Below are 15955 nucleotides of genomic sequence, written 5' to 3'. Positions count from 1 at the left end.
TCGGTCAAAGTTGGGGTCTTCTCGGGGAGGACACCGTGCATTATCATTATAATGCTAGAATTTGTGGATGGCCTCAAATTGCTTATGGGTCATAACCATGCGGAACACTGGAGTGTTATACAAAATGTCAACACTCCAATATTTCCAAAGTTCTGGCTTCTTCACTAACCCCATGTGAAGAACAAGGCCCCAAAATGTTATCATTTCTTCTGCATCTGAAGGGGTCCAAATAGAAAATGATGAAGGGCGGTTTTGTGACAAAAATTTCTGGGTGGACAAATTTGTCTCGGCCACCATGAGGTTTACAAATTCCTCAGAGGAAAAGACTTTGAAAAAGTCAATTTCTGTGAGGCCCATGGTATCAAATTGGATTCCTGATTGCGCCACAAAATCAGGAATCTATGGACGTCATCGTCGATCGCACCAATCAGAGCTGGCCCTGGTGACGTCGACGTTGCTAGCCTCCAGCCTATGATCGGTGCTCTTACACTGATTTCCAGCGTATGATCGGTGCTGTATCAGGCAATCTGCCTGAAACACAGGAAACTCTGTGATTAGCTCTTCAATTCTGAACAGCCAATCACAGCGATCATAGTTACAGGGGGCGGCGACACCCCCCGGGGGGACGACGCCATGTCCCCTGCTTGAGGATGGCGCCAGAAGATGAATGTGATCACTGGGACAAGGGTTGCGATGCCGCATTTTAGCCGTGACGTATGTCTAAGGTCGATAAGTACCTGCCGACCGAGATGTACTAGGTACGTCTAAGGTTGGGAAGGGGTTAAGGGCATAAAAATTAAAAATTTGAAAATTGCTAAATTTTCACCAAATACAAGATATTTTCACAAATAAACGCATCATATCGAATACATTTTACTGCTATTATGAAATGCAATATGTCACGAAAAAACATTCTCTGAATCAGTGGGATCCGTTGACGCGTTCCAGAGATATTGTGTCATAAAGTGACAGTGGTCAGAATTGTAAAATTTGGCCTGATCATGAAGGTGAAAAGAGGCTTGGGGGGATAAAGGGGTTAACCTTTACAAAATGAGACCGTGTTTCTTCTGCTAAAATTTATTTTTTTTTTTGTGTGTGTTGAGGCTTCAGCTGATCATTTGCCACTAATTGGCTGCAGTGGTCACATGACATTGTTTATGTCAATAGACCAGCGGAATGTAATGGCGCTGTAATCGTGGTAGCCTGGCAGCTCCTAATAGGGCTTCTGTGGACAGACTTTGCACAAGCCACTCGGTTTTCCAGGTCTCAGGTGGCCTTCACTTTTTAACCCCTATACAGGGTTTTGGACTGACGCAAGGCCCCCTGGATTACATCCATGGTATGGCTGCTTGCTGGTGGAGCGAGCCAGCAGAAAGAAGGGTTATCAAGCTGGGTCGTTACCAGGAGGTCCAAGTCATGGACATAATTGTGATGCAGAAAACGAGCCAAGGTCAGGAAATAAACAGGAGATGCAAGAGACAGACAAAGCTACAGACCAAGGGAGTAACAAGCTATAACTGACGGGTAGAAGTTGCTGTTGGTGTTCTAAATAGCGAGTGGTCCTGCTCAAGGCTCTCAGCACAGAGCCGAGTATACCAGATAATTGGCACCCAGCAGCTAGACATCGTCTCTGTCTGGGTGGGACCACGAGTCCTAGCCAGACTAATGTAGGACTAGACCATATCTGCATCCCCTAATGCTGTCGTTGGTGCAGGTGTAGCACTGCATAGCGGCAGAGATTGTAGCAAAGGGTTCCAAGACTGACGTAACACGGGAGACGGCACCCCAGGGTCATTACTAAGGGCTTGTCCAACAGTGATGACAGCAGCACTGGCTCTTCAGGATGGTGATCTGGTCAGGGTGCCACATGGCTAATATATCAAAATATACACTGTTGGAAATTGCCATTATTGGGGGGTGCAAATAGAAAGGTCCATATAAAGTCAGATCTTGTTCCTTTTATTCTAAACAGTCTTCATCTGCACAAGAGGAGAAGGAAGGAGTCGTCTCACAAGCTATTGAAAGAATCACTCTTATGGAATTGAGGTAACTGCGCCATTGTGTAATCGATTCATTTCTTCACTAGAAAGCTGCTATTGTATGGAGGAAGCTGCATTATCTTTTTCTGTATGGGTAATTTTAAGTGATTTTGCAAAATAGTATAATTTTCTAGTTCTCATCTGCCTTGTCCCCAGAGCAGGCCATAACATTCACTTTGTCTGTAGGTAAATGCTCATTGCCAGTATGGCAGCCTGGACCACTGAGAAAAGGAGCAGGCGTAGGTGCAAAGTTCTGTCAAATTACCATGTTGGGTTATTTTCTGCTATTATAAAAAGCCACTGCTGCTTTCTCCTTAAAAGACTTCAGAGCTGAACTGCCTGCTGTGTCCTGATGAAGGTAGCATGTCTGGGCCAAATACTTGTTCTAAGTGAGGACAATGGAGTATTGTATTCAATGAGAAGTCTTAGGGCAGACGTCCTATGCTGTTTCTGTAATGTTAGCAGCTGTTCACCATTTTTCATTCTGATAGATACCTTTAGAGAGAACCTGTCATCAGATTCATGTCTAGAAAATACCTTAAGGGGTGAATTCACATGTGGCAGATTAGCTGCAGAACTTTCTATCGTTGCACCATTCATCGCATGACACTTGCTGAAATCCGTGTGCTTCCTGTAAGAAACATCTCATTCAGCTGAGCGGGGTGGGCAATTAATTTTCCTGAGGGGCCACATGAGAGACTCTGACTGTTGTGGACGGTTTAACCAATAGACTGAAATTTATTTTTATATACCAGTGGAAAAAAACCAATCCACATACTCGCTCTGCACCGTTTTCTGGTGCACGGACTATCCGTACAGCCAGCGCAATGTAATGACGTCTGCTGTCTCACACACTGGTGGAAGAAGGGACCGGCAGCTCTGTCATTAAATGCTGCTGTCACTACAGCATCTAGATCATACGTGTCAAACTCCGGCCTGTGGGCCAAATCTGGCCCACAGGGTAGTTATATTTGGCCCTTGACACCAGAATCGCCACCCCTATGTGAGGCCAGTTATACTGTCTGGAGGACTATGTGGGGCCCATTATACTGTCTGGAGGGCTATGTGGGGCCATTATACTGTATGGAGGACTATGTGGGGCCCATTATACTGTATGGAGGACTATGTGGGGCCATTATACTGTCTGGAGGGCTATGTGGGGCCCATTATACTGTCTGGAGGGCTATGTGGGGCCCATTATACTGCCTGGAGGGCTATGTGGGGCCCATTATACTGTCTGGAGGACTATGTGGGGCCCATTATACTTCCTGGAGGGCTATGTGGCGACATTATACTGCCTGGAGGGCTATGTGGGGCCCATTATACTGCCTGGAGGGCTATGTGGGGCCCATTATACTGTATGGAGGGCTATGTGGGGCCCATTATACTGTATGGAAGGCTATGTGGGGCCCATTATACTGTATGGAGGACTATGTGGGGCCCATTATACTGTATGGAGGACTATGTGGGACCCATTATACTGTATGGAGGACTATGGGGGGCCCATTATTCTGTATGGAGGACTATGGGGGGCCCATTATTCTGTCTGGAGGACTATGGGGGGCCGATTATTCTGTCTGGAGGACTATGGGGGGCCCATTATTCTGTCTGGAGGACTATGGGGGGCCCATTATTCTGTCTGGAGGACTATGGGGGGCCCATTATTCTGTCTGGAGGACTATGGGGGGCCCATTATTCTGTCTGGAGGACTATGGGGGGCCCATTATTCTGTCTGGAGGACTATGGGGGGCCCATTATTCTGTCTGGATGACTATGGGGGGCCCATTATTCTGTCTGGAGGACTATGGGGGGCCCATTATTCTGTCTGGAGGACTATGGGGGGCCCATTATTCTGTCTGGAGGACTATGGGGGGCCCATTATTCTGTCTGGAGGACTATGGGGGGCCCATTATTCTGTCTGGAGGACTATGTGGGAGCCCATTATTCTGTATGGGGGACCCATTACTCTGCATAATGTTTGGCCCGCAACTTTGTCCAAGTTTTTCATATTGGTCCTCTGTGTGTTTAAGTTTGACATCCCAGATCTAGATGGTTAACTGAGTGTGGGGGCTCCCTCTTTAACCCCATCGGCACCTTGAGATCTTGATCATGTGGTCTTGATTCATATCCAAATAACGGCCTTAAAGGGGTATTCCCATCTCCAAGATCCTATCCCAATATGTAGTAGGTGTAATAATAATAATAATATTAGCAAATACCTGCAATTAGAAATTAGTATAGTTTTTCTGATTCGCTGTGTCACTTTCCTCATGGGCAGGCGATACAGGACCTTAGGTATCCACGGTTACAACCACTAGCAGCTAGATAACTATCTGTCACTTTATCAGTGATCTTAACCATGGATACATAAGGTCCTGCAATGCCTGCACATGAGGAAAGAGACATAGCGAATCAAAAATACTATACTACATTTCTAATTGGAGATATTTGCTAATATTATTATTATTACACCTACTACATATTGGGATAGTATATTGGAGATGGGAATACCCCTTTAAAGTCTTCCAGCTATAGTGACTAGTGTTGAGCGATACCTTCCGATATCAGGAAATATTGGATCGGGCCGATACCCAAAAAGTATCGGATATCGCCGATTCCGATACCGGAAACCAATGCAAGTCAATGGGACACAAATATCGGAATGAAAATAAACCCTTTCTTTCCTTGTAGGTTAATTCTACATGAAGGAAAACAACTAACAATAATGTAGAATGTATTGGGGGAGGTGGTTACCCAAATCGATGGATGCGCCATTTCTGGGACGGCTGATGGCTGGTGTTTCTAGCCTGGGAGGGGGCCAATATTCATGGCACCCTTCCTGGGCTATTAATATCAGCCCCCAGCTGTCTGCCTAGCCTTTGCTAGCTATTAAAATAGAGGGGACCCCACTTCATTTTTTTGGGGGGGTCCCCCATTTTAATAGCTAGTAAAGGCTAGGTATTCAGCTGGGGGCTGATATTAGTAGCCTGGGAAGCTCCGTGCGTATTACCCCCTTCCCAGGCTTTAAACATCTGCCCCAGCCGTCTGCTTAACCTCCGCTAGAGACTAAAATTACGGGGAACCCCACGCCAATTTTTGACACTAAATGACAAGTACAGTAACCAACACTGTCACTGTACTTATTATATATGTGACTGACATAGAATCATAGAATCATAGAATGGTAGAGTTGGAAGGGACCTCCTGGGTCATCTGGTCCAACCCCCTGCTCAAAGCAGGATTCACTAGATCATCTCAGACAGATGTCTGTCCAGCCTCTGTTTGAAGACGTCCATTGAAGGGGAACTCACCACCTCTCGTGGCAGCCTGTTCCACTCGTTAATCACCCTAACTGTCAAAAAGTTTTTTCTAATATCTAATCTGTGTCTCCTCCCAAGAGGAGACACAGATTATGTGTCTCCTCTATGTGTGATGCTCTATTCTTTCTGTTCTAAATTGTCGGGTACCGCTGCTGAATTGCCGGCCGGCTTTTTTAAAGAGACGGTGCGTGAAAACATTATTATTTTTTTAAATAAATCCTTTAACACTAAATGACAAGTAGAGTAACCAACACTGTCACTGTACTTATTATATATGTGACTGACATGTTTCTATCTATCTAATCTATGTGTGAAGCTCTATTCTTTCTGTTCTAAATTGTCGGGTACCGGTATATACCACTGCTGAATTGCCGGCTTTTCATGTTTCACTGTGAGCACTGTTCCCATCGATTTTGGCAACCACTGTAATGCCACAACCACCATGGCTGTGGCATTAACGTCTTAAAAAAATATTAATTCCTGCTATTCCATTTAATTGTAATGTAAGGGAGATAATGTAATGTCAGCGCTTGAGCAGGAGAATTCTCCCACGCTGGGATGGCATTCTGATGACAGGCTGGATTGCAGCTGAGCGCTGCCATCCAGCTTGTCATCCTTCAGAGACACTGCAGAGCGCAGGCATTATGTGAACTTCTAATTCCGGTATTCGATATTGTAAAAGTATCGGAACTCAGTATCGGAACTCCGATACAGCGAATATCGGTCGATACCCAATATTTCAGTATCGGAATGCTCAACACTAATAGTGACCTGTTCAGAAGTTAGAAATATTTTGGGTGGTAAAAATACATTTTTTCATTCCTGTTATCCCACTTTGCATTAATTCCGGAAAAGCACCTGAAGGGTTAATAAAGTACTTGAAAGCAATTTTGAATATGTCGAGGGGTGCCGTTTTTAAAATGGTATCACTTTTGAGGGTTTCCAATATATAGAACCCCCAAAGTCACTTCAAAACTTATGTCCCTAAAAAAAGAAAAATAGGTTTTGTAAATTTCCTTGAGAAAATGAAAAATTACTGCTGCCATTTTAAACCTTCTAAAATGCTAAGAAAATAAAACAACATTTTACAAATGGGGCTGGTGTAAAGCATATGGAAATATTATTTCTTAATGTTTTTATGGGGTATGACTATCTGGATTTAAGGGATTATCATTGAAAGTTTGAAAATTTGACATTTTTGTAACATTTCTGATAATTTTATAAATAAACACAAGACATATCGACCTAAATTTTAGCACTATCCTAAAGTATAATGTGTAACAAAAAAACAATCTCAAAATCAATGGATATGTTGAAGCGTTCCAGAGTTATTACTACAAAAAGTGACACTGGTCAGATTTCAAAAATTTGGCCCGGTCACTAAGGGGTTAATTGGCAAATCACAATCATTTTGTTTAGTGACGTAATCACTATAGAATTAAAAATGGCTGCCACATTGTTAAACTGACAGAAACCTGTCATAGAATGTAGGTCAGGTGCCTGTGAGCAGTACAACGCTCCACCCCTATATTCACTTGTAAAAAGATGTGCGTATAGTGTATATACTGATCTAATACTGGAGATAGCAGGGGGCTGAGGTAAGAAGATGCTGCTCACACTGCTGTCCACCCTGTATCTAATACTGGAGATAGCAGGAGTGCTGAGGTAAGAGGCTGCTCACACTGCTGTCCACCCTGTATCTAATACTGGAGATAGCAGGAGTGCTGAGGTAAGAGGCTGCTCACACTGCTGTCCACCCTGTATCTAATACTGGAGATAGCAGGGGAGCTGAGGTAAGAGGCTGCTCACACTGCTGTCCACCCTGTATCTAATACTGGAGATAGCAGGAGTGCTGAGGTAAGAAGCTGCTCACACTGCTGTCCTCCCTGTATCTAATACTGGAGATAGCAGGAGTGCTGAGGTAAGAGGCTGCTCACACTGCTGTCCACCCTGTATCTAATACTGGAGATAGCAGGGGAGCTGAGGTAAGAGGCTGCTCACACTGCTGTCCACCCTGTATCTAATACTGGAGATAGCAGGGGTGCTGAGGTAAGAGGCTGCTCACACTGCTGTCCTCCCTGTATCTAATACTGGAGATAGCAGGAGTGCTGAGGTAAGAGGCTGCTCACACTGCTGTCCACCCTGTATCTAATACTGGAGATAGCAGGGGTGCTGAGGTAAGAGGCTGCTCACACTGCTGTCCACCCTGTATCTAATACTGGAGATAGCAGGGGTGCTGAGGTAAGAGGCTGCTCACACTGCTGTCCTCCCTGTATCTAATACTGGAGATAGCAGGAGTGCTGAGGTAAGAGGCTGCTCACACTGCTGTCCACCCTGTATCTAATACTGGAGATAGCAGGAGTGCTGAGGTAAGAAGCTGCTCACACTGCTGTCCACCCTGTATCTAATACTGGATATAGCAGGAGTGCTGAGGTAAGAAGCTGCTCACACTGCTGTTCACCCTGTATCTAATACTGGAGATAGCAGGAGTGCTGAGGTAAGAGGCTGCTCACACTGCTGTCCACCCTGTATCTAATACTGGAGATAGCAGGAGTGCTGAGGTAAGAAGCTGCTCACACTGCTGTTCACCCTGTCTTATCTGATCTAATACTGGAGATAGCAGGAGTGCTGAGGTAAGAAGATGCTGCTCACACTGCTGTCCACCCTGTCTACCTGATCTAATACTGAAGATACCAGGGGGCTGAGGCAAGAAGATGCTGCTCACCCTGCTGTCCACCCTGTCTATCTGATCTAATACTGAAGATAACAGGGGGCTGCAGTAAGAAGAGGCTGTTCACACTGTTGTCTACCCTATTTGATCTAATACTGGATGTACCAGAGGTGCTCAGCTAAGAGGCTGCTCGCATCGTTGGTCACCATGTCTGCTGTATTACTGGAGGTACCATGCGGCTGAGGTAAGAAGAGGCTGCTCACACTGCTGTGATATATGATGGGAAGAACAGCACTCCTTTTGCGTATATTAGGTGCACGAATAGGGTCCCAACCTTATAATGCAAAAATTAGTGAAATCCGGTACTCTTTTAGAAGATTTTATTTAGAATCAAAATGTAGTGTATATAAAATTTTAATATAAAAATTTATTATAGCCATTTTTTATTCATCCCAGAACATAGAACAAATATCAGAATTTCACTTGAAAAAATTAACCAATTTAAAAATTGATGGCAGCAACGCATCTCAAATAGTTGAGGCAGGATTAACAAAAGGTTGGAAATGTAAGTGGTACTGATGAGATACAGCTGCAAGGTCAATTCAGCTTTCAATTAAAGGGAACCTGTCATCAGGTTTTTGCTACCTCATCTGAGAGCAGCATAATGTAGGAAAAGAGACCCTGATTCCAATGATGTTATCACTTGGTTTACTGGGTGCTACAGTTGTGACACAATCAGAACTTGTAGATGTAGCAGAGGTCAGAAAGCTTCCCCTTTCCACACCAGGCTCTGCATGCACAAGTTGCTATTCAGAAGAGGGGGAGTGGTCCAACCAGGGCTCACATGAGCTGTAGTCCATCAGTAATAATCTTCTGGTGATAAAGCATTTATTGTATTGAAATCACAGCACATACCCCAATAAGTGACACATTCAAAAAAGCTGTGTCTCAGGCTCTACATCATGCTGTCCTCAGATTACATAGCAAAAATCTGCTGACAGATTCCCTTTTAAGTCACACGTCTATGTATATGAAGAGCATGTTAGAGAGTCAGAGTCTCTCAGAAGCAAAGATGCTCAGTGGTTTACCAACCTGTGAACAACTACATCTAAAAATTGTGTAACAATTTCAGAAAAAATGTTTAACTTAAAATTTTAAAATCTTTGAATATCCCACCATCTACAGTACATAATATCATCAAAAGATCAGAGATACTAGAGAAAATTGTGTGCACAAGAGAAAAGACCATTGGTCAATATTGGATGCTCGTAATCACTGGTCCCTCAGGTGGCTCTGCATTAAAGACATTCATGATTCGATCATACAAATTGCTGCATAGGATCAGAAATACTTCCATAAAATCATTGTCTGTGAACACAATTCACCGTGCAATCCACAAGTCAGGGGTGTACATAGAAATCATGGAGCCCATAGCAGAAGTTCTAATTGCTCCCCCATAAAGGAAAAAAATAGTAATATTCGGCAGGGTCACAGAAGAGCATATCTTGCAACTTTGCAGACCTTACAAAGTTATTTTCCTCCTATTGAAGCCCCTAAATTTCTTTTTCATTGCCCCATAAAAGACCAGGTATGTCGTATAGCCAACAAATCTCATCCTGCACACTAATCCTGCCTCGGATCTTCTAATATTGTCTACCTGGGCATGATTGACAGCCTGCATGGTTCTACCATAGCAAGTGTTCTATGCAAGCTGTTAATTGTCCAGGGAGGTGAGATTAGAAGATCAGGACTAGTTTGTGGGGAGAGATGCTGCTTCAGACTAGTTCTGTCTCATAGCATATGCAAAACTGCAGAATAAAACTTAAAAGGGGTTTTCCCTTTTGATTTAAATCAATAGATTTTGGAATAATAATAATTTCTACAATTACATGTGTTTAAATAAAATGTTCCTGTGCGGAGATAATCTTATAAATGTTCCCCTGCTGTGTACTGTGTAATGGCTGTGTGTGACCGTGCAGGGACATGGTCTGATCATACCAAACAAAAAGGAAACAAAAGAGTATACAGGCATTACAGCACGAGATCACAGCTGATTGTTTCTGTGAGGTTAAACATTTCACTGCCTGTTTTTAACCAATCAGCTGTGATCCCATGGTGTAATGTCTCTATACTCTTTTGCTTCATCCCCTGCCCAGGAGATGTGGTATGATCAGACCATGTTCCCGTATGGTCAGACACAGCCATTACACAGTACACAGCAGGGACACATTTATAAGATTATCTCAGTAGTAATAACTCTAGATGCTTCAACATATCCCATTGATTATGAGATTGTTTTTTTTGTGACACATTATAATTTATAATAATGGTAAATTTAGGTTGATTATGTTTTTTTGCTTAATTATAAAAAATATCAGTAATTTAACAAAAGTGTTAAAAAAATTGCAATTTTCAAACTTTGAATGATCATCCCTTTAATCCATCTACTCATACCACACAAAAACGTTAATAAATAATATTTCCCTGTCTGCTTTACATCAGCACCATTTGTAAAGTGTTGTTTTGTTTTGTTACAATTTTAAACCTTCTAAAATGTTAGCAGTCCTTTTTTATTTCCTCAAGGAAATTTACAAAACATATTTTATTTTTAGGAACCTATTAAGTTTTGAAGTGACTTTGGGGGTTCTACATATTGGAAAACCCCCAAAATTGATACCATTTTAAAAACTGTGCCCCTGAACATATTCAAAATTGCTTTCAGGTACTTTATTAACCCTTCCGGTGCTTTTCTGGAATTAATGCAAAGTGGCATAAGAGGAATGAAGAAATGTATTTTTACCCCCTAAATGTTTCTATTCTCTGAACAGGTCAAAATAGCTGGAAGACTTTAAGGCCGTTATTTGGCGATGAATTTAAAGCTTAAAAATGTAGCCGTAATTTTTCAAGGAAACTCACTTTTTTAGGGACCTGTTCAGTTTTTCAGAGATTTCAGGGTTCCTATATATTGAAAACCACCCAAAAGTGATACCATTTTAAAAACTGCACCCCTCAACATATTAAAAATTGCGTTCAGGTAGTTTATTAACCCTTCAGGTGCTCTTCAGGAATTAATGCAAAGTTAAATGCCGTTATTTGGTCATGAACTGCCATGGCAAACATTAGGACCACAAGATCAAGATCTCAGGTTGTTGGTGGAGTTAAAGAGGAAGCCCCCACACTCTGTTAACTATTTAGATTCTGTAGTCTTGACAGCAGCATCTAAAGGGTTAAATGGCCATAGTCAGTGACAAAATTGATCATGGCTCAAGCAGCAAGTTGTCAGCTATAGTGTACAGCCGACAGTTACAGAATTGTCACCTGTCGGGGGATGCTACTCTTTTATTTCGCAGGTCAGTAAAAAGACGTATTGGTGGTCACTAAGGGGTTAAAATGTGTTGCTGCCATCAATTTCTGAATTAGTTCATGTTTTCAATTGAAATGGGAAAAATGTCTAATATACAACTTCTGATCTGTGTCCTATGTTCTCTTGTGAATAAAATATGGCTATAAGAGATTTCCAAATCATTGCGTTCTTTATTCTTCACATTTTACATAGCGTTCTAACTTTTTTGAAGCTGTGGTTGTAGTTGCCATATACAATGGGTACGGAAAGTATTCAGACCCCTTCAAAGTTTTCATTCTTTCTATCATTGCAGCCATTTGGTAAATTTTAAAAAGTTTTTCATTTTTTTTCTCATTAAAGTACACTCTGCACCCCATCTTGACTGAAAAAAACTGAAATGTAGAAACTTTTGCAAATTTATTGAAAAATAAACTGAAATATCACATGGTCATGAGTATTCAGACCCTTTGCTCAGTATTGAGTAGAAGCACCCTTTTGAGCTAGTGCAGCCATGAGTCTTCTTGGGAATGATGCAACAAGTTTTTCACACCTGGATTTGGGGATCCTCTGCCATTCTTCCTTGCAGACCTTCTCCAGTTCCGTCAGGTTGGATGGTGAACGTTGGTGGATAGCCATTTTCAGGTCTCTCCAGGGATGCTCAATTGGGTTTAGGTCAGGGCTCTTGCTGGGCCAGTCAAGAATGGTCACAGAATTGTTCTGAATCCACTCCTTTGTTATTTTAGCTTTGTGCTTAGGGTCATTGTCTTGTTGGAATGTGAACCTTCGACCAAGTCTGAGGTCCAGAGCACTCTGGAAGAGGTCTTCATCCAGGATATCTCTGTACTTGGCCACATTCATGTTTCCTTCAATTGCAACCAGTCGTCCTGTCCCTGCAGCTGAAAAACACCCCCATAGCATGATGCTGCCACCACCATGTTTCACTGTTGGGATTGTATTGGGCAGGTGATGAGCAGTGCCTGGTTTTCTCCCCACATACCCCTTAGAATTATCACCAAAAAGTTCTATCTTCGTCTCATCAGACCAGAGAATCTTATTTCTCATAGTCTGGGAGTCCTTCATGTGTTTTTGAGCAACCTCTATGCGGGCTTTCATATGTCTTGCACTGAGGAGAGGCTTCCGTCGGGCCACTCTGCCATAAAGGTCCGACTGGTGGAGGGCTGCAGTGATAGTTGACTTTGTGGAACTTTCTCCCATCTCTATACTGCATCTCTGGAGCTCAGCCACAGTGATCTTGGGGTTCTTATTTACCTATCTCACCAAGGCTCTTCTCCCATGATTGCTCAGTTTGGCTGGACAGCCAGGTCTAGGAAGACTTCTGGTGGTCCCAAACTTCTTCCATTTAAGGATTATGGAGACCACTGTGCTCTTAGGAACCTTGAGTAATGCAGAAATTCTTTTTTAACCTTGGCCAGATCTGTGACTTGCCACAATTCTGTCTGAGTTCCTTGGGCAGTTCCTTTGAGCTCATGTTTCTCATTTGGTCTGACATGCTCTGTGAGCTGTGAGGTCTTATATAGACAGGTGTGTGCCTTTCCAAATCAGGTCCTATCAGTTTAATTAAACACAGCTGGACTCCAATGAAGGAGTAGAACCATCTCAAGGAGGATCACAAGGAAATGGACAGCATGTAGCTTAAATATGAGTGTATGAGCAAAGGGTCTGAATACTTTTGACCATGTGATATTTCAGTTTTTCTTTTTTAATAAATTTGCTAAAATTTCTACATTTCTGTTTTTTTTCAGTCAAGATGAGGTGCAGAATGTACTTTAATGAGAAAAAATTCTGAATACTTTCCTTATCCACTGTAGGTTGGCGACAGATCCTAATATTCACAAATGTAGTCAGTAGTGATGTAGAATAGAAATCTGTCCCCAACAGCCAGTTTGACCTTGTATGAGATTAGTCTATGGTGGCATCTCTGCTCTTTGGTGGCATCTCTGCTCTTTGGTGGCATCTCTGCTCTTTGGTGGCATTGCTACTCTAAGCACAAGTAGTTTTTTAAGATGTAGAGTCATCAGATTCCAGTGTTTCCTATTCCTAAAATAGGTTGTTTTTAGAATGATTTTGTTTTTCTGCAGACACAAGCTCACTTCTCTCATCATTTTGAGCCAGGTTACATTTAAATCTTTACACTACAAATCTATTTGCCATCCAAGATGGCGAGCCCGATGATGATGGCCCGTATAGACACTGTAATGGCATCTGTTACACATGTAGGAGGCAAAGGACAACTGCACATAAAATTCACATGAGGAGAAACTGTGACGTGTCATGGATCAGCGTGAGCTTGTGTTGTGGCGCCTAGTTGATCATTTCCGTCAGTCACAACTTGTATATGCCATTGTTGTCTTGCACCATTCTGTAACAACTTAGAGCTACTACTTCTGGAAGGAAAGAAACAGACAAGGAACATTTGATGCCATCGCTTGTAAAAGTCAGTCATTGTTTGATGTGTAATTCAGTATTTTCTTTCTTTTTAGCCAGCAGAAGAAATTGTTGAAGGTTCTTCAAAATATTGATAAGGAACATGTTTCTGGGAGTGATCTAAAGGTAAGCGTTGTAAAATAATATTTCTTGTGCAAGTCATGTTCTTATAAATTAAAGGGAACCTGTCAGGTCCACAGTGGCTGTTCAGTGGTCATCATTAGGTTGTACAACCTTATTCCTGTATTAAAATGTTGTTTTTCTTGTAAATGCACCTATTTGTACAAAATCAATGTATACTACATCACAGACAATATGAAATTTAATGCGGACAACAGAATCAAGGATTGATAAAACCTAACTATGGATTTAGTCTGCATTACAGCAAGTGAATATACATTATTTAATCTATAATCAGTTTGGGGTAGAAAAACATGCTTACAGGTTCCCTTTAGGAGGTAAAATGGGGTTTACCCATCAATGACAATTACCCAGTAGTCCTCCATTGCACAGGCCACAAGGAGAAGAATCTGTATGCAGCTGTATTTGACCACTCGTCCACCTGTTTCCAGATCTCATATATGGTGGTATGAAGCGGTGCAGGCTTGGCTACTGCTTATGAATTGGCTTTCAGTTTGGTCACATTTACTCGAAACCACTTTTTATCTGTTGATGGGTGGTTCAAGCTAAACAGTTTGCTCTATTGTAAAATGGGGAATAGTCAGAGTCATGTATGTGAGCAGCAGGGTAACCTAATGTACTATCCATTCCATTAATGAAGCGCTCCCATGAAGGTGTGTTTTTTTTTGTTTTGTTTTTTAAAAAACCCTAAATCTGTGTATATGTACTGTAAAGTTTCTAATCACTTGGTTGTGTTGAGGTAGGCTGGTTTACTAAGACTCCATAAACCATGGTACAAGCAAAGGAAAATAAACGACCTTTGAGTGCACGCAGAACACTAGTACTCTATCCCCAGGGCTGAGTTGTCTCACCCTTGCCGACCAATTGTAAAGCCTTGACTGCGCCTCTTGCTCCAGGATGAGGTGCTCTCCCACAATAGGCATCAATTCAGCAATCCTGTCTTGCATTTGGGCTACATGCTCAATTACACTCCTGTAGGGTGTAGCCTCTGTTTCCCAGGTCTCCTTCGCTATAATAAGGAGTCCACGAGGGTGTCAGCCATACAGCACCTTAAACGGGAAAACCCCGTAGAGGCCTGGGGAATGTCTCTGATGGAGAATAGCTAAAGAGCAGTAGACAGTCCCAGTCTCGGCTGTCTTTCTCTAGAACCTTCTTTAGCATGGCCTCCAAGGTTTTATTAAATCTTTCCATGAGACTGTCCGTCTGCGGGTGGTACACCGAGGTCCTTAGTTGTATTATCTGCAGGGATTTGCACTACTCTCTCATGTCTTTTGACATGAACGGAGTCCCTTAATCCGTCAGGATCTCTTTTGGCAGTCCCGTTCGGGAAGAAATATGGACCAGCTCTTGCACTATACTCTTAGCGGAGGAGTTTCTTAATCATACTACTTCCGCGTCGCATTATCCAAAACCACGAAGATGTACTGATGCCCTCTGGCAGACTTGACCTGGGTTCCCACTAAAGCCATCGCTATGCGATTAGATGGGACCTCAATAATGGGTAATAGCACTATAGGACTACGGAAATGAGTGACCGGGGAGGTTAACTGGCAGGTGGGACAGGACCTACAATAATTCATGATCTCTTGGTGATAGCCAGGCCAGTAGAACCCCTGTAGGATTCCTTCCTTGGTTTTATCTACCCCCAGTTGACCCCATAAGACAGGATTATGGGCCATGTCTAACAACCTGCATGTGTAGGACCCTGGCTCTAGCAAGTGCTCTATGATCACACCTCTTTTTGACGACTCAATACAATAACTCCCTCTTCATGGCGGAATGAGGGTACTGTGTGTCAGTTCATGGTTCTTGAGTAACCCAATTTATTACCATTACATTATCAAATGCTCCTTTTAAGGCTATTGTAACGGGTCTGGGAGGCGGAACCTCTGAGCTACTATACAAGGGGGCAGTCCTTGTAAGGGAGCGGGTGGCGACCAGGGAAGACGGGCAGGAGGTCACAGCAGGTGACCGGGACAGTCTCTGAGTGAACGGG

At 42.7% G+C, this 15955-nt stretch overlaps 1 protein-coding gene across 2 annotated transcripts in view; it reads left to right on the top strand.

The window, feature by feature from the left end:
• The window catches only part of KATNIP (katanin interacting protein), a 297865-nt gene that overhangs the window by 49169 nt on the left and 232741 nt on the right, over window positions 1–15955 (top strand). For both annotated transcript variants that reach the window (XM_073647803.1, XM_073647802.1), the window contains 2 exons: window positions 1973–2046; window positions 13875–13944. In XM_073647803.1, coding sequence (XP_073503904.1) covers window positions 1973–2046; window positions 13875–13944 — 144 coding nt within the window. The remainder of the gene's footprint in view (window positions 1–1972; window positions 2047–13874; window positions 13945–15955) is intronic.

The sequence above is a fragment of the Phyllobates terribilis genome, unplaced genomic scaffold (assembly GCF_046119375.1).
Source record: "Phyllobates terribilis strain yellow unplaced genomic scaffold, ASM4611937v1 Scaffold_9__5_contigs__length_417890890, whole genome shotgun sequence".
NCBI lineage: Eukaryota > Metazoa > Chordata > Amphibia > Anura > Dendrobatidae > Phyllobates > Phyllobates terribilis.
This window is presented reverse-complemented; position numbering and strand designations above follow the sequence as displayed.